General features: G+C 42.6%; 1 protein-coding gene across 1 annotated transcript in view; it reads left to right on the forward strand.

Moving 5' to 3' along the window:
• The window catches only part of SPTLC3 (serine palmitoyltransferase long chain base subunit 3), a 142,964-nt gene that overhangs the window by 64,160 nt on the left and 59,696 nt on the right, over window positions 1–19,108 (forward strand). Inside the window, exon 6 of the mRNA XM_058287568.2 lies at window positions 1,670–1,763. Within this exon, the coding sequence (XP_058143551.1) occupies window positions 1,670–1,763 (94 nt within the window). The remainder of the gene's footprint in view (window positions 1–1,669; window positions 1,764–19,108) is intronic.

Genomic DNA, 19,108 nt, shown 5'->3' on the forward strand with positions numbered 1-19,108 from the left:
AACAGGTCCTTAGCTATAAGTAGGACTATTATTTCTTAGGAAAAACTGACTGGGTATCCAGCCTCTTGAATAAATGTACCAGCTTAATCCAGCAAATCTCTTCATCATTATAGACCTAGGTATGGAAGTGCAGCCCTAGATAGGGGTCAAAATCCATCCCTGATGATGGTTTAGGAAAACCATTCCATTTTTCTAGGCCAGAGATGAAGGCAGGGACTAAAACACAAAAGTCTTGTGATATAAATCATGCTAAAGTATTCGAAATTCACCCTGAGAGAAATGAGGAGTTGGTTGATTCATTTTTAAGGAGCAAGAACAATAATCAGATTTTTGTTTCTCAAAAAAACCCAACTCAATAACAAAATGCAATGTTTGGTCTTTGATTGGATTCTACATCTTGAAAAATAGAAGGAAGGAAAGACAAACGCAATAAAAGAAATTATTAGGACAGTTAGGGGAAACTGAATTTGAACTTCAATGATGGTGTTGTATGAGTGTTAAGATCCCTTGGGTCTGGTCATTGCATTGTGATTTAGAAGGCAAAGGTCCTTGTTCTTAGGACATACAAGGATAAAGGAGGATTTGGGGATGAGCTGTCATGAGGTTTACAACTGACTCTCAAATGTTTCACCAAAAAAAATTATTCAGGGAGAGGGAGAGACATACAGACAGACAGAGACAGAGAGGCTTCAAAATATGAACACTTGGTGAATTGATGAACCTGAAACAGCAGCACCACGAACCAGCTGCCTCCACTGCAGTACTTGCATAGCACTCAACAACCGTGCACAGCTGTCTCTTCACATTGTTCACTTAGGAAATCAATTCTCACCCAAGGGTGAATGGTGAAACCCAGACCCCTGGTACGTTGGCAACAGGAGTCTGGAAATGTGGGGGGTTTGCTGGCTTTTGCCTTAAAAAGTGTAGACATATCACATGTGAAATGACCAAAATAGAAGGGAGAGTTCAAAGTTTCAGAGTGGCCACGGATGACAAATTATAAGTCCACTAAAATTTCTCTCTGCATTTTTAAAATGGCTGCCTCATTTCATAATTTTGAAAATTTTAAGTATAATCAGAAAAGTCATTTTCTAAACAATGATTTATAAACAGTACATTAGACTGAACTTTTCTACTTACCTCAGCCTGAATTGTCAGGTGTGCTTTCCAAAGCCAAAGTTTTTAACAGTGCAGCAGTGAACTTCTCTAAGTGTATAATGTTAATTCAGGAGAGAATGTGAAGAAGAAAACAATAACTGGAAATGCCCTGTAGAAAAGACCATGTCTTCTAGAAGTAGTGTACCAATGGTATAATCCAGCGTAGGGCCAAAGACCCACAGCAAGTGTGCCAGTCAATCAGTTTTCCAGTCCAGCATCAATCTTTAGACTCTAGCTGGTGCTCAGCCGTGCTCTTGGATGAGCTTCTCAGCAGAAGACTACATGTAAAAGTTTCAGTAAAGATGTCATCCCTGTAAACAATTTCCATGCCCATCAGCTAATTGCTACACAGGATTTTATCCATATAGAAACCAAGTTAATCTCTTGACCATTTACAGCTAAGGATGGATTGAGGAATCTGTGTTATAGATCTTAGAGGGTCTTCGCGCTCCTGTGATTGTTTTCCCCTTGTTTTATTGCTTTGTGTTTTGTGTGCTTGTTTTCTGCACAGGGATGCCTCATTTTGAGTGATGAATTGAACCATGCATCTCTCGTTCTTGGGGCACGGCTCTCAGGTGCCACCATAAGGACCTTCAAGCACAACAGTGAGTACCAATGTGTCTAGTCAACACATAACCAACTTGCTCTTGAAAGTGAAGATGACTGGTGGGGCTTTGCTCTGGATTTCAAACTGGAAACTTAGCCTACTGAAACAGAATTATGTTTATCATGACTATTGGCTTGTTAACCTCTGGTGACCCAGAACAAATGGCTCAAGTGTTTTGAAACTCCAGGTTGCTAAGTGTAACCCAAACACTTTCGCCTTTTATTATATTATCAGTGGTCCTTAAGAGCAGCTTCTGAAGACACGGCTGAGTTCTTTGGACTGCCATTTAATTATCAGAAGTGTTGTGACTTGCCCCTTTCTATAATTCCACCTTGGGAAAGTTTGAAGACTTGTTATGTTTTATGTTCTAGTCAGGTAAAAAGTCATCTTGTTCCTGAGCATAAAGTCTCCTTTCACTGGCCTCACCCAAGGATGCTCACACAGAGGTACCATCTATTCAGCCCTATTGAAATACATGCTTAGGCTCAGTTGTGTGGTTGGGTGGTGAGGTGGAGGGAGAGGCTGTTTATTCTTAGAGGGTCAAGGAGGCGGCACAGATTAGGAAGCACTTTGAAGGTCGTGGTGGTGGACATCTGAGCTCTGTCATCCAGCTCTGTCCCCGATGCAGTGTGCCACTTTGTGTAAATCCTTTTGTCTTCCTTACACTCATTTTCCTCACCTGTTAAAGGAGGGTGCTGAACTATGTGATGTGTAAGAATCCTCCTAATTCAAACTCAAATTCTAATGTTCATGCTTGCTAATTTTCCCATCTCTACACACATGCAAACACACTTGCTTTCACTTTCTTCATTCTCACCACATTACTCTCCTGCTTTCCCATCTCCTCCACTTTCTCCTGTTCCTCTTCCTTGACACACCACCCTCTGTCCTCCAAGGAGGTAACAAGGATTAAATGAGGAGAATTGTGATGGAGGAGTGAGGAAAAGTTGTTCCAGATCTGTTCTGTCCTCCCCCCAGCAATCTGAAACCGAAGAACAATTGTCCCATGCGGGAGGAAAGCAAAGGCATGGGACTGTCCTAACGTGAACCCCCTTCCCAACCTAGAGTTATTCTAATAAAAAATCTGTTCTCTCTGAGTGGGGTAAGATCTAGTTATGCCTTTACTTAGATACCTCCAGCAGCTGTATGACAGAGAATATTTTAGCATGGAGTTCAGGACCATGCTGTCTGGATGAACCAGACTGAGGACCCCTCAGACTTACAGCTCAACTCTGACATCTAGCTCAATTTAATTCGAAATGCTTTGACGACATTTATTAATTTTGCATCCAACACTTAATCTTGACTTTAGTCGTCGGTATACTAAGCTAAATTCCTCTAGTTCTCTTTAATTTCTCATTGACTGTCACATCTAGATTCAAATTCCTTTGGCAGTGTGAGAATTCCTTTCTGAAGTAGACATATGTTAGGGGTTCAAGAAGTAAGTTCATTAAGAAACCACAGAAAATGCCTTTGGTTTTAGCACAAGTGTGTTATGCCTTTTGATTCTTTATCTTGAGAGGTGAGAAGTGATCAAAGGTTCTGTCTACCTGGGAAAGAGTAAAAGAGATAATTCACAATTATTCAGCTGTAGTTCCACCCATGAATATGCTTAGACATCACAATCCTGCTTCCTGAGGCAGACATATCCAGTTTATTATCTAGATTTAGATTGTTATGAAAGTTAACCTCTCATTTCATCACTCCACCCTACTGGGAACAGTGACTCATGACCTTAGTTGCACAAAAGAGGCATCTAGAAAACTCCATGAAAGATCAGTGACTGGGCCAAATTCTAGACTTGAAACCAAAATCTGGAGGTAGATACCAGATATCTGCATTCTCTCAGAGCTTCCATATGATTCTGATGCATAATCAGGGATATAGGACATTGAATCTTGTTCCCTAATCTCTCTTATTCTAGATTGTCCCTGGATTTTGCCCGACACACACTGCGGTATTAACCATCCCCACTCTTCCTTTCACCAAAGCTAACACACTTTAATACCCCTCATCTAAAGTTGGCAAAGGTTGTAAAAAATGCAGAGAAATTATTCTAAACCACAATTTATCAAGCATTTATTGAGTACCTCTTTTGAGTCAAGCACCATTTTAGGCCTTGGGAGGATTATAAAGATAATAAGGTAATAGCTATGCAAGAGCCTACCATTTTGTAGGAGAGACAGATGTGTAGTCAAGTTACAGTATCATGGGTTAGAGAGAAAAAGGCCCAGGTGATATTAGGCAGTGGTTAAGAGTACAGACGTTAGCCATGGTAATTCTCAAATCCACTAGAATAGCTAAAATGTTCTTTAACAAATGGGGTAGTGGACTTGGCCCAATGGATAGGGTGTCCGCCTACCACACGGGAGGTCTGTGGTTCAAACCCCGGGCCTCCTTGGCCCGTGTGGAGCTGGCCATACACAGTGCTGATGTGCACAAGGAGTGCCCTGCCATGCAGGGGTGTCCCCCACATAGGGGAGTCCCACACACAAAGAGTGCGCTGCATACGGAGAGCCGCCCAGCGCAAAAAGAAAGTGTAGCCTGCCCAAGAATGGCGCTGCACACACAGAGAGCTGACACAAGATGATGCAACAAAAAGAAACAGATTCCTAGTGTCACTGATAAGGATAGAAGTGGTCATAGAAGAACACACAGCGAATGGACACAGAGCAGACAATTGGAGGGGGGAGCAGAAGGGGAGAGAAATAAATAAATCTTAAAAAAAAATAAAATAACAAATGTTGGTGAAAGTATGGACCACCTAGAACTCATACCCATTGCTGGTGAGTGTGACATGGCAGAGTTTTCTTTGGAAAACTCTTTGAAAATTCTTATAAAGCTAGACATAAACCTATACTATGACCCAGCAATTTCATACATTGGTAATTAACCGAGAGAAATGAATGCATATGTCCACAAAAAGATGTACACAAGAATGCTCATAGCACCTTTAATAACCAAACAGGCTGGAAACAACCCAAATGTCCATCAACAGGGAATGTGAGAAAAATTGGAGCATACTCATAAAATAAACTGATAAATACAACACAAATGAATCCCAAGAAACATTATTTTTATTAAAATATAACAGATACAAAAGAGTATGTATTATATGAGTCCACATATCACAAATTTTAAAATCAGGCAAAATTAATCTATAGTGATAGAAATTATAACAATCCCTGGCAATAGTTGTAAAAGAGTTAATTGGAAGAGGCATGAAAGAACTTCTAGAGTGATGGAATTTTTTGAGATCTTGATTGGGGTAATGATTACCTTTTTTTTTTTTAACTCATTGAATTGTACACTTAAGAGATATACATTTCTGAGTAAGCAAATTATACCTAAAATATCATTTTTATCAGATAGAGTATATAAAACTAAAACAATTGATTTGCTATTTTAGAAAGTATGGGCTTTAACCCAAGCTTTTGTGTACCCATTCCATAGCTTTTCAGCATATGGTCCTAGGCAAATAAGTTTCTGGTATACCAACTTGCTTAGATGTACTTACCAAATGCAATGGATGTGTCATAATGATGGGAGTGAGTGTTGCTGGGGGGGGGGAGGGGTGCGGTGGGGGTGGTGGGGTTGAATGGGACCTCATATTTTTTTAATGTAATATTTTTACAAAATCAATAAAAAAATAAATAAATATCATTAAGATAGCAAAAAAAAAAACTTGCTTATTCCAAAAATAAGGATATTTTTAATAGCTGATTCAAATATGTAAGCAGAGGCATGTAAAGTTCCTGGAAATGGAAACTACTGAAATTATTATTATCATCCTCATCATTGCCATCATCAATGCCACTAAGGGACAGCAGAAAACATTATGATGACCCAGAAGAATGCAGAGTACATGAAAGGATGGTATTTGCAGTACACTTTGAAGGACTGAGAAAATTCTAATTGGGGATGAGGAAAGGGATATTTCAAGGACAAGAAAGAATCTGGAGTGTGAAGAGAGAAGCAAGAAGTCCAATGTGGATTGTGTGGGACTGAACGATCAGAGCAGAGCCTGGAAAATCAGCCTGTGGTCAGGTAATTGAGGATTGCTAAGACATGCGTGCGTCAGGAAGCACAGGAAGGTGTCTGCGCAGTTCAGTGTCACAGCCCGGACCTCTGGATTTCTGAGTTTTGAATGGGAAAATATACCTAAAGTACTGTTAAACCTACTCAGACCAACATAATAAACTCTGAATCCTGTGTGAACAAGCTTGGCTGCTAGCTTCAAGCTATTTATCATTTCTCTCTGTCTATTTCCTATGAAATTAGAATGAGGAGCTGAGAAGAATAAACAGAAGAAAAGTTCTGAAAAGGAACAAAATCAGAACGTCTAAAAACTACTCCCTAAGGAAAAGTATATGACTCAGGAGTACAGGACTCAGGAGTACACGTTTAGCTAAATTCAAAACGGGGCACTGGGGGCCAAAGTAGCTGAGTGGTTGAGCACCAGCTTCCCACATACAAGGTCCCGGGTTCAATCCCCAGCCCCGGTACCTGAAAAAAAAAAAAAAAAAAGGCTGGGTACCAGCATCCTTTGTCATCAAGGATTAACTGTTCCTGATTAGCAAATATGGACTAAAAATGAGATCATACATCCATTATTCAGCATTTATTGGTGCCAGGTACAACATTAAGGCCTTTCCATAATTAGTTTATTTAATTTTAACAAACATCTGAAAACATAATTATCATTATCATCCCATTTTATTAAAAGAGAAAACTGATCCTCAGAGTGACTAAATGCAGATAATAGACGTTGGAGTTAAAATTCAAACCCAGGTCTGTTCTCTTGGTGTGGTTCTCCCAGAATTTGAGCACCAGTTACTTATTTAGGAAGTGATCTCAGGAAGCACCTATAGGTGAGCAGAAAGGAGACAGAAGAGAAAGCAACCAAGAAACTGTGAGCTGTCAAGCAGATTTCCACAGTAGACAACTGGAACTCAATCCCATTGGGAAATTCCGGGAGCCAATGTAGACATACCTCAGAGTCGTTCCACCTGGGGCATGAGAGAGCCGGGGCATTTACCCAGGTCTCACTGTTGGGTTGAAACCTGTGTGTTCAGGCTGTGTCTGCTCCCACAGCCAGAAAAAAGCTCTTGGACAAAAAATTGCCAGTGTTTTCAGTACAGGGCTGGGCTGCAGGGATAGAAGCAGGGCACGTACAGCATTTGCTACCACTCTGCAACCACTAACTAAAACCAGCTGTCCCAGGCATAGGCAGTCCCCAGCTGTGGGACCTAACAGCTAAGACGACTTCCTTGCATATTCTGTTTGGGCAGCTCCAGTGAGACAGATGGTCAGTTCTTGGGTTGTTTTTGTGACACAACCCAGACTCGGTTGGTTGCCACCAAACAGACTCTCTAACCCATTTCACAGCCTGAGATATGGAGTCAGCCCCAACAAGGGACTAACAAGATTGTTCTCCTCCACGATTCTGGTGCCTTTTGAAGTAAAGGTCAAGAGCCCATGTGGGTGCTTGTATGCCTTTGTAAGCACATCTTGTGGGGCTGGCTGAGCATGTGGCTACCCTGGGTCATCCTGGGATCTCCAACACTGAAAAGCTTTAGTTCTCTGGAAAGGTGGACATATTCTTTCTGAGATTTGGGAGCATCAGATTTGCTTCCATAATCTGCCCACTTTGTTGATAATTACATCTGATCTAAACTCTAGAGCAACAGTTTCTCAAACTGTAATATGCACATGAGTCACCCGAGGATCTTGTTAAAATGCAGATTCTGATTCAGGGCCCTGGGGGACACCTGAAACCGCATTTCTAAGAAGCTCCCAGGAGCTCTGGGGTGCTGCTGGGCAGGACCACACTTTCAGTAGCCTGTTTTAGGCAAGTTCACAGTCTTGGAGTGAGTCAAAAAGGCCTTCTCAAGCTAGTCACGGAGCAGAGGAGCAGTCTCTTCAGCTAGGAGGGTTGCCATGAGGTCAGAAAGCTGCAGAGGCCAAGAATTCAGGGTGGTTTAAAAAAAGAAAAAAGTGGGTTGGTGGCACACAATTCAAGCCACAGCACTCTTCTCATGGCCCCCAACTCAGAGGTTGCTGGCATGAGCCCCTAGGGCAGCAGGCCCTGCCCCTAAGTGGCCTCACCCTCAGTCCCAGCCCAGATCCTCTGCTTCCCAGCTGCCTTTTGCAGTCTCCCAAGATCACCTTGCTTCTTTGATCTACCAAAGACCATGTGACACCTGCCCACATATTTACAGAACCATCAAGAAAACCAGAACCAAAGCATGGGCCCAAACTGCTTTGTAAAACTTGAAAGCACCAAACTTTCCATGCACCAGAAATGCCCTAAGTGATCTCCTAGAGGAGAGACTCCATAACTGGGACTTTGAGTGAAATATTTGCTTTTCTTTCCAAAGTTTGTCATTCTGTTTTGCCCCAAAGGCTAAGTAAGGGGGCAGCCCCTCCCCAACTTAAAAGGATTTACCATCATTTACAGATGTTTAATTACCTATTGCTTACTACTTTACATTTTTTACATTTTGACTGAATCCCGAAAAGAGAAAATACTGTGCTTGTAAACTAATCTATTCCTATGAGTGTGATACCCTTTGATTGCATTAAATTCAGCTGAGGGGCTTTGATTCGCTTACCTGTTAAGATTAGGGCTTTTAGATTTGACTTGGTCAGATGGTATGACTTGGGTTGAGTCCCTGCCTCCTTGTTGGGTCTGATAGAAATGACATTGACTCAAGAAGACACACAGAGAAGAGAACTTTGTCATTTTTGATCCTGCTATGTGATAGAAAGAAGGCAGTTCAAACAGCTAAAGCCCCAGGGAGAGATGGACTGTTTGCCTGCTAACTTACAACTGACCTTGGGAAGAGAGTTGAGACTGATCTAGGAAGCCCTGAGAGACAAGCCCTGTGCCAGCCTGCAACTGAGATCAGAAGAAGCTGGGTCCATGGAGCCTCAAGAGGAAGAGGAGGCCCAGAGAGAAAGTCCAAAACCCAGCAGAGATCGCCTGCCATCTTGCCTCACCACAAGGCAGCTGACTTTGGCGAGAAAGCAGCCTTGAGTTGGACTTTTTATGACCTTGCAACTGTAAGCTTGTACCTCAGATAAATACCTTTTAAAAGCCAGCAGATTTCTTGGCATAGGCAGCCCTTTGGAGGACTAACACAATCATAAAGGATAAAATTGGGTGTATGAGAAGGGACAAAAGGAGTAGGGATAAAGATGGGGAGAAAGGAGTTTGAAACAATAAAAAAAAATAGCATTCATTCCTCATCCACCCATCCTTTCACTTAAGAATCATCTGTGGAGTGCTTACCATGTACAGGCATGAAACTATTTTTGGCAAGAAGCCAGTGGAGTAGGGCACCACACAGGTTGTCTCCAAATGCAGCTGGATTGAGATTTCACGGAGTGCTGAATGACAAGGGAGAAATAAGAAAGCACATGGGAAGTGGAGGTTGACTTGCCACCCCCAGCACTGGTTCTGGACCCCCAAGGAGGGCATGAGCACTGAAGAATGGGGCAGCTAGGGATGGTGTCTTGTGAAATCTGGGCCTTTAGTAAAGGCGCCACTGCACAAGAGAGGAGGAGGAGGATGGGCAGATGGAGCTGTGCTGTCACTGCAGAGCAAAACAAGAATGAAGCCAAGTGTCTGATTCTTATCTTCTGGATCACACTCTTTAAACTATGCCCAACCTACCCTTCTGGGAAGATACCTGCTTCCTTAGGTAACAAGGGACCCTACCTGGAGCATTCCCAGGTCCAGAAGGCTCAAAGATATTATCAGGGCTTTGAATTTAAAGGCAGGCACAGCTTCAAGCCGTCAAAGTGAATTTGGTAACTAAGCCTGATTGTATTTTAAGCCAACAGTTGGATTATTCCAGGTACTCAGGAAACCAATAATCCACTTAGCCATGCTTAGGAAAGACCAGAACTGCTTTGTTCTAGCAACCAGAACATTAGGTAGGACTAGCTTGATGTGTTCATCCAAGGCCACTCCAGCTCACTCCCCTCAGGGCTTTCATAGGCCAGTTGTGGTTGTGAGGCAGACTCTGGGTGTGATTTGTTAATGCTCATATCTGCAGTGATTACACATCCATGGTATGTCATTATAGCCTTATAACAACATTGTACAACAGCTCTGTGAATGTGCACCTTGGTAGCACCAAATTTATTCTTTCATTTCCGTTTCCCGGTCTCAGAATTGTCTTACAAACCAACAAGAGCCTGTAGTTGTTTTACAGACCTTCTAGCATTAGCTGGCTCGTCTGCAACACACAAACACCTGATGGTTCTTTCCTACTTCTCGGCAGTGCTGTGGGAACGACCATAAGGCTAATGTAAGTGCCTTAGTAAACACCACGATTGCTAGCATGTGGCTTGCTGAAACGATAGAATCCTGCACGCCTGGAGAACATAAATCACAGTTCCCTGAATTCTACGGGTCTGTAATCCACAGTCAGAGCATTGTAGAGCAAGACCCTAAACCCAGAGAGGAAACGACCTGACGCTAACACTGGCCCAAAATCCACCTTGCATGAGGTCGGCGGGGGTCATTTCCTGTCTAGTGTCTGTGATTCGGTGTGTGCGTGTTCTGCACGCGGAATACTCTGGATTGTTTTCCCTTCGCTCAAGGAGCATGGTGTGTGGACACTGGGTGTTTTGTGAAGTTCCACCAAAAAAGCCTCTCCCAGTGGAAGTCTCCAGTCAAGTGGAGCGCAATGGGTTCGTTCCCTGCTGTGGAAGGGCCTGGAATTCTTCTAGTCCATCTGCAAAATGTATAAAACACAACATGACCATTTAAAGGCTTGTTTTCATGCCCTGCTTGTTATGAGAAGGTCAGAGAGAAACTTCCCTTCAGGATTAGTGGTTTGTGTTTTAAACTTAATCCTGGACTAATCCTTTAATATGTACGACCTTATGATGCAAAGTCAATACAACTGCCTCTGGATTTACATATTTTTCGGGATCCTTGAATATTCATTTTGAAATGACTGCTAATTTAGTTCACGTGTTTGCATTTCTTGCGATGGCACTGGACTGACCCTTACCATCAGTTGCTGCTGTACAAAAACTTACAAATTCTCACTCCCAGAAGGGAAAACACTCAACAGGAATGCTTACATCATGGCCTCTATTCCACCCAGTGTCTAATGGGCCGGTGGTAGATAATAGGTTCCTTCCACCAATCACAGGTTCCTTCCACATCCTAGGAACCTGGCAGACAGCAAAGATGAAAGAGAAGCCCCTACAGAGTCTCCCCCGCGTGCTCCCGACAAGGAAGTTGCTTTTGGTTTCCTTGACTGCCATCTAGTGGCCAGTAATGGAGTGTCACTAAAGCACATGGAGGTTTAAAAAAGGTAAAGGAATATTATTAAAGGAACTCTCAGAAGGTTTAAAAAAAGTTAATGAGAGGAGTATTACTGAAAACATGAGGCAGTTATCCTTTCTAATAATTCTTAGATCTGAACATCTCATTCCCTTTCCTGTTTCCTATCTATATTCTTTCTCTACCGAAAGAAAAGTGAATCAACCATCAAACATTTATTTTGCACAAACATTGTGCACTCGGACCAGGAAGATAAGCGTGAATAAGATAAGGTCCTCTAACATGGAGGAGAAGGATGAAAGCAAGTAATGAGCAAGATGATGAGTTCTTAAAGGAAGAACTGATAAGTCATCAGGGACACCACGGAGAAAGCCGGAAGAGTTTGAGTTGGGGTCTGAGTGGTGAGTGAGAGGTATCCAGCCAGACCAGAGGGAGAAAGCACGTGGGAGTGTCGGGAGGCTGTGGGTGGGGGAATGTTGAGAAACTGTGTCAGAAAGACAGGCAGGGGCTAGATCAGGAAGGGCATTTGGGGGCTGTATTGCTGTAACAACCTCAAAACCTCAGGGACGGGAAGTGGATATGGTTCAATCCCTTGGGCACCACCTACCACATGGGAGGTTCCGGTTCAGGTCCTGGTGCCTCCATAAAGAAGATGAGCTAGATGCTGCCCCTGCCACAACAAGCGGATGCCACACGCCAGCAGACACTGCAGCCCACGGGGAGTGGATGGGGCTCAAGCTGTTGGGCACTCGCCTCCCATGTGGGAGGTCCTGGATTCGGTTCCTGGTGTCCCCTGGAGAAAGTGAGCAAACAATGAGCAGACAGAGGAGAAAACCATCTGGGGGAGGGGATAAATAAAGTAAATAAAATAAAATTTTTTGAAAAACAGCTACTATAGAATTATTGTAACTCTAGCAATGGAATAAATTTTATTATTGATGTGGAGACAGTGGCCGTGGAAGTTGCTGAAGGCAGGGAGAGGAAAGAAGAGATGTGATATGGGGGCATTTTCAGGACTTGGGGTTGACCTGAATGATACTGCAGGGACAGATGCAGGACATTATATATCCTGTCATAACCCTCTGAATGGACTGGGGGAGAGTGTAAACTACAATGTAAACTATAATCCAAGTGGTGCAGCAGTGCTCCAACATGTATTCACCAAATGCAATGAATGTGCAACACCAATGAAAGAGGTTGTTGATGTGGGAGTAATGGAGACGGTTGGAGAGTAGGGTATAGGGGAACCTCTTATATTTTTAAATTAACATTCTATGTGATCTATGTATCTTTTTTAAAAAGGCAATAAAAAAATTTGTTTTCAGTGACAAAAGAAAAAACAAAACTCATCAGGGGCACACAGCAGTAAGCATCTACTTCTCACTTATGACAGCAGGTGGCCTGGGGTAGGCATGCCCTGCATGTCTCTCATCCTTTCCTGGGCACATGCTGGCCTGAGCATGTTCTTTCTATGGCAATATCAGAAACACAAAAGGGGAAGCAGAAATATCTGAGGCCTCACAAGGCGGAAGCCTGGAACTAGCTTATTATCTCCTCTATGCGTTCTGTGGACCAAAGCAAGTCCCTTGACTGGAATCCAAGTCAAGGAGCAGGGAAAATATACTCCTCCCCTTTAGTGAGAAGGACTGTGAAGTCACAGGGCTAAGGATTCAGAGACAGAAGGGGTAGGAAATGGGGCCAACCACACAGAATACCTCAAGTTCCAACTTGGAGAGGCTGAATTTGGGGTACGTATGGATTTGTCTAAAAAAGTGGTTGGGCAAGCAGATGTGGCTTAAGTGATCAGGCCTCCACCTACCATATGGGAGGACCAGGGTTTGATACCTGGGGCCTCGTGGTAAAAAAGAAAAAGAGAAAGCATGCCCATGTGGCAAGCCACTGCCCACATGGTGAGCCAAATGGCCACACGGTGAGCCAAGTGCCCACGTGGAGAGTTGAGGGCCCACATGACAAGCCGAGTGCCCACATGGGTGCTCATGCAGCAAGCCGATTGCTCATGTGGTGAGCCAAGTGCCCACACAAGTGCCCATGTGGCAAGCTGAGTGCCCACACAATGAGATGAGTGCCCACATGGTGAGCTGAGTGCCTGCACCAGTGCCTGCGTGGTGAGCCAAGCATCCGCATGGTGAGTTGAGTCCTGCTTGAGTGCCTGCGCAATGAGCCAGTGCCTGTGCAAGTGAGTCACGCAGCAGGATGATGATGCAACAAAAAGAGAGACAAAAGGGACAGTCAAGGTGAAGTGCAGCAGAGACCAGGAACTGAGGTGGTGCAATAGACAGGGAACCTCTCTCCACATCAGAGATCCCCAGGATCAAATCCTGGTGAATCCTAGAGGAGAAAGACGAGAGGAGAAGACAAAAAGAAAAATAGATATAGAAATCACACAGCGAATGGACATAGACAGCAAAAACAGGAGGGTGAGCAAGGGGGAGGGGGAGGGGGGAGGGAAATAATTATGGAGTTCAAAATAGTGGTCTGGCTTTGAGTTATGGATTCAGGAGTCCCAAGACCCCAAACATGCAAATTTCAGAGCCCCACCTCATACTAGTGGATTCAGAAGCTCTGATGAGAATCAGCATTTTAAAAATTCCCCAGGGGAGTGAGTGTAGCTCGGTGGTTGAGCACCTGCTTCCCATGTACAAGGTCCCAGTTTCAAACCCTTGTAATTCCTTTAAAAAAAAGTTGGGAGCAGATGTGGCTTAAGCAGTCGGGCATCTGCCTCCCACATGGAAGGTCCAAGGTTTGTTTCCTGGTGCCTCCTAAAGAAGACAAATAAACAAGGAGCAGACAAGGAGCAAAATCAATGACCAATCAAAAAGCAAAAACAACAAGCAGACAACAAGCAAAAATGAGCAGGGGAATGGATGTGGCTCAAGCACCCAATTCCCACATGGGAGGTCCCAGGTTTGGTTCCCAGTGCCTCATAAAGAAGATGAACAGACACTACAATGAGCAGATGCCACAACCAGCAAGACACCACAACAAGCAGTTGTCACAACCAGCAGATGCCACAGGTGCTGCAACAAGCAGATGCTGCAACCAGCAAACACTGCAAGCAGCAGATGCCGCAACCATCAGGGAGCAGAAGTGGCTCAAGTGGTTGGACACTTGCCTCCCACATGGAGGTCCTGGGTTCAGTTCCTGGTGCCTCTTAAAAAGATCATGAGCAGACAATGAGCATACAGGTGAGAGAGTCATCGGGGGGAGGGGTGGTGATAATTTTTAAAAACAGCAACAAAAAAAAAATGAGCGGGGAGCAGATGTGGCTTGAGTAGTTGAGCACCCATCTCCCACATGGAAGGTCCCAGGTTCCATTCCCAGTGCCTCCTAAAGAAGACAACAAGCAGACAAGCCAAAACACACACACACACAAAAGCAATGAGCAGACAATGAGAGCAAACAACAAGAAAACAACAAGCAAACAGATAAGGGATCCATCCCAGGGAGAGGGAGTTCCCCCAGATAATACATATTCATGTTAAAGATTGAGATCCATGACTGGTGTGTAAATGAGAAAAAAAAGAAAAGGATTTTGGGGGAACACCGAAAAAGAAAAGAGGAAATGGTTCCCTCAAAGTATACTGGAAAGAGTGGCAAGAGGGAGAGGAAAGAAACCCAGGAAGTATGGTGCCCTGAAGTTTAAAACACAAAGGTGTGTGTTTAGCAATGTCAAGTGCTGCCCACATGTCAAATAGGATAAAGACTTAACAGAGTCTAGTAAAATTTAGCAATTAGGTAATGTTTTATGAGCAGGGTGTAATACTGATTCCAGGACTATTATTATGCCTGTTTTGCAGATGGGAAAAAAACTTTGGCATGAAAAATATAAAGACATACTGTCTCTTCCATGTCTTCTTCCACAAATCCCGTGGTGAAATGGATTAATGCCACATCAAAGTCGACATAACTAAAAAATTCGTTTGTGGCTCATTATTAAAAAAAGAAAAGTGACACTATTTTTTTAAGTTTTATTTTTATTTATTTCTCTCCCCTTCCCTCCCTCCCACCCTGTTGTCTGCTCTCTGCATCCATTCACTGTGTGTTCTTCTGTGTTCACTTGCATCCTTGTCAGGCAGCACTGGGAACCTTGTCTCTTTCTGTCTTGCTGCGTCAGCTCTCCATGTATGTGGCACCACTCCTGGGTGGGCTGCGCTTTTATCGCACGGGGCAGCTCTCTTTGTGGGGTGCACTTCTTGCGCATGGGGCTCCCCTATGCAGGGGACACCCTGCATGGCACAGCACTCCTTGGGCATGGCAGCACTGCACATGGGCCAGCTCACCACACGGGCCAGGAGACCCTGGGTACTGAACTCTGGACCTCCTATATGGTAGGCGGACGCTCTATCCCTTGAGCCATATCGCTTCCCTAAAAGTGACACTTTTTGGGTCATTTGGTTCTTTCCCATTATGTCATATTATTCACAGCATCCTAAATGGGTGATATTTTTAATACTTACATATTTGAATAGGGAACTATTCCCTTCCTTTGTTTTGTATATGATCAGTTTTCTTAATCAGGTCAAAGACTGTCAAAGAGTTTATTATCACTAATGCTTAGAAATCTAAGAGAGATGTCTAGAACTCAGCACCCCTATTCACACCTCATACATTTTTTCTGAATGCCAAGACCCAAGAGCCAGTCACTAGTGGGGACAGCTAGAGAGGCATGATTCTAACCAGGGGCCTTTCAGGTAAAGAGGTTCTGTATTGAGCTATCAAATTCATGTTTATCCTATTCCACTGTAATTCATGAGAATGCCTTTATTTGAATGTGGTTTGCTCAAATGTATCTCCACAAACTATGAGGTCATTCACAACTCTATTTCAAACAAAGCCCTGTGGCCTCATTGGGTGGAGCAGGGCAGAGACCTGAATACACCACTGACGAATTGACCCAGCTTTGAGGGATCCCTCAGACAGAGCAAACCACAGACTGGGTGCTGAAAGCACAGTTGAGACGCTCTCCATTGACACCAAGGATTTGGGCTGGCCTGAGCCTAGACCAGTGATAAACCAGTGACTATCTGCTTCTCGAGAACTTGTTTGCCATAGTCAAAACTAACATTGACTAAAAATCCCACCAGCCTTTTTTGCAGAAATAGAAAGGCCAATTATCACATTTATTTGGAAGGGTTAGGAACTCCAAATAGCCAAAAATGTCTATAAAAAGAACGAAGTTGGAGGACTCTCACTTCCTGACTTTAAAGTGTATTACTTAGCTAGAGTGGTAAAAACAGCATGGTACGGGCATAAAGACAGACAGGTTGACCAATGAAACCAAAGCAAGAACTCAGAAACAGACCCTCATAAGTGATTTTTGACAAGCCTGTCAAGCCCACCCAGCTGGGCCAGAACAGTCTATTCAACAAATGCTGCTGGGAGAACTGGATATCCATATCCAGAAGAAAGAAAGAGGACCCCTGTCTCACATCTCATACAAAAATTAACTCAAAATGGACCAAAGACCTAAATATAAAAGCTATAACCATAAAATTCCTAGGAGAAAATGTAGGGAAACATCTTCAAGATCTCATGGTAGATAGCAGTTTCTTGAACCGTATATCCAAAGCATGAGCAACAAAAGAAAAGATAGATAAATGGGACCTCCTCAAAATTAAATACTTTTGTTCTTCAAAAGACTCTGTCAAGAAGGTAAAAAGGCAGCATACTCTAAGGGAGAAAATATTCGGAAACCACATATCTGATAAGGGTTCAATTTCTGTATCATATAAACAGATCATATAATCAATGATAAAAAGACAAGAAACACAATTTTAAAATGGGCAAAGGATTTGAATAGACACTTTTCCAAAGAGGAACTACAACTGGCCAAAGATCACATGAAAAAATATTCAACATCACTAGCTATTAAGGAAATGCAGATCCAAACTACAACAAGATACCATTTCACACCATTATTAAAAAAATAAATAAACCACAACAATACTACAAATGCTGGTGAGGATGCAGAGAAATAGGAACACCCCTTCACTGTTGGTGGGAATGTAGAAGGGTGCAGTCTCTGTGGAAGACAGTTTGGGGGTACTGCAAGAAACAAATGTAGAACTGCCTTATGATCCAGCAATTCTGTTACTGGAAATATATTCAGAAGAAGTGAAAGCAAGGACGCAAACCAACATCTACACACCAATGTTCACAACAGCATTATTCACAATTGCTAAAATATGGAAACAGCCCAAGTATCCATCAATCGATGAAAGGATAAATAAGATGTATATACATACAATGGAATACTATTTAGCTGTAAGAAGAAATGAAATTGGGAGGCATATGATAACATGGATGAACCTTGAGGATATTATGTTGAGTGAAGTAAGTCAGATGCAAAAGATAAATATTGTATGGTCTCACTAATATGAACTAGATTTGATGAGTAAACTCATGGAGGTAAACTCTAGAGTAGAGATAACTAGGAGAAAGAATGTGGATTGTGAATGGGAGCTGATGCTTAATGTATGTAGACTCTTTAATAAGGTTTATTATAAAAGTGTAGAAATGAATAGAGTTGATGGTAACACATTATAGTGAGCATAACTAACACTGCTGATTTACAAATGTGACTGTGGCTAAAAGGGGTAGTGTGTGGATGTAAATCCTCAATCGAAAGGAGCCTAGAGGGGGACTGTATAACATAATGATTTTGGTGGTAGATGAAGGTTGTGGTTAATAATATAAATATCAGAAAGTTCTTTTACAAAGTGTTAAGAATATGGTGATATATGGGAAAATTATAACTAATGTAATTTATGGACAATAGTTAACAGTAATATTGAAATATTTGTACATCAGTGGCAAAGAAGACATTGTATCAGTTCTAAGGGACAACAATAGTGGGATAAGGGGGCATGGGATGTTTCCTTTCAGAGTAATGATAACATTCAAAACTTGGCTGAGGTGATGGCAGCACAGCGCTGTTATGAAAATGAAAGCCACTGAGTGTACACTCTGAGTGGATTGTACAAAGCATGGGGCTGTATAACGCAGGGAATCCAGTGGTGAAAGATGGGCTGTGATTAACAGAACAAATATGAGAACATGCTCTCAAACTAAACAAATATATATTATTAATAAAGGGTGTTGATAATCGAGTAGATTGGGAAAATACACCAAATATAAGATATGGGCTATAGTTAGTAGTAATATTTTGATGATGCTCTTTCATAGTTTGTAACAGATGTTTCACAACAATGCAAGGTGTTGGTGGTGGGGTGATGTATAGGAGCCCTGTATGATATGCATGTTTGTTTTGTAATTTCACAAATTCTCTTTACACTTATTGTTTATGTAAGTTCATGTGTGAGTGATATACGTCAATAAATGTTTAAATGAAAAAAACAATACTGACTGTGCAGTTTTAAACTCATCTTTGCTAGATTTCTCCTTCTGTGAACATCTTATCATTTCTAATTCCTAGTGAACATTACATGACAAAAACATTACCAACAGCTCATTTGCATCCCCAAGTGTTCAAGTTAGGACTGGATTCTAGATCTAAAGTAATTCCGCTTCAGATTCTCAGAAATAGAAAGCTTAGGAGGTGTAAAGAAATCTCGTAAAAATGTAATGAGTCTATAAAAACATGCTCCTGAAGCCCTGCCTTCTCTCTCTCTAGCTTTTAGAGATTTGAGACAAAGCAAGAAACACAGCTGGGTTGGGAGGCAATCCTTCCAAATGTTCTCAACACCAAAAGGTCTCTCAACTCAAGCCTAGTTATCTGTAAATCATCCCAGTTAAACTAAAAGCCACTACTAATTAGATTTATCATTAAAAGTTAACCAGAATATTTTGCTGGACATTCACCCTTCCTTGTTCTACATAACCAGAGAGTTTGAGAAGGGAAAATGTCTCTCACACGAGGCAGTAAAAGGCAGTGGTTGCAAATGTGGGCCCCAGTCCAAGACTGGGTGGGTTCAGATTCCAGATCTGCTGTTCATGATTGTAGACCTCAGGCAGTTTGCCAAACCTCTCTATGCCTCAGTTCCCTGAATATACAA

This window comes from Dasypus novemcinctus, chromosome 24 (assembly GCF_030445035.2).
Source record: "Dasypus novemcinctus isolate mDasNov1 chromosome 24, mDasNov1.1.hap2, whole genome shotgun sequence".
NCBI lineage: Eukaryota > Metazoa > Chordata > Mammalia > Cingulata > Dasypodidae > Dasypus > Dasypus novemcinctus.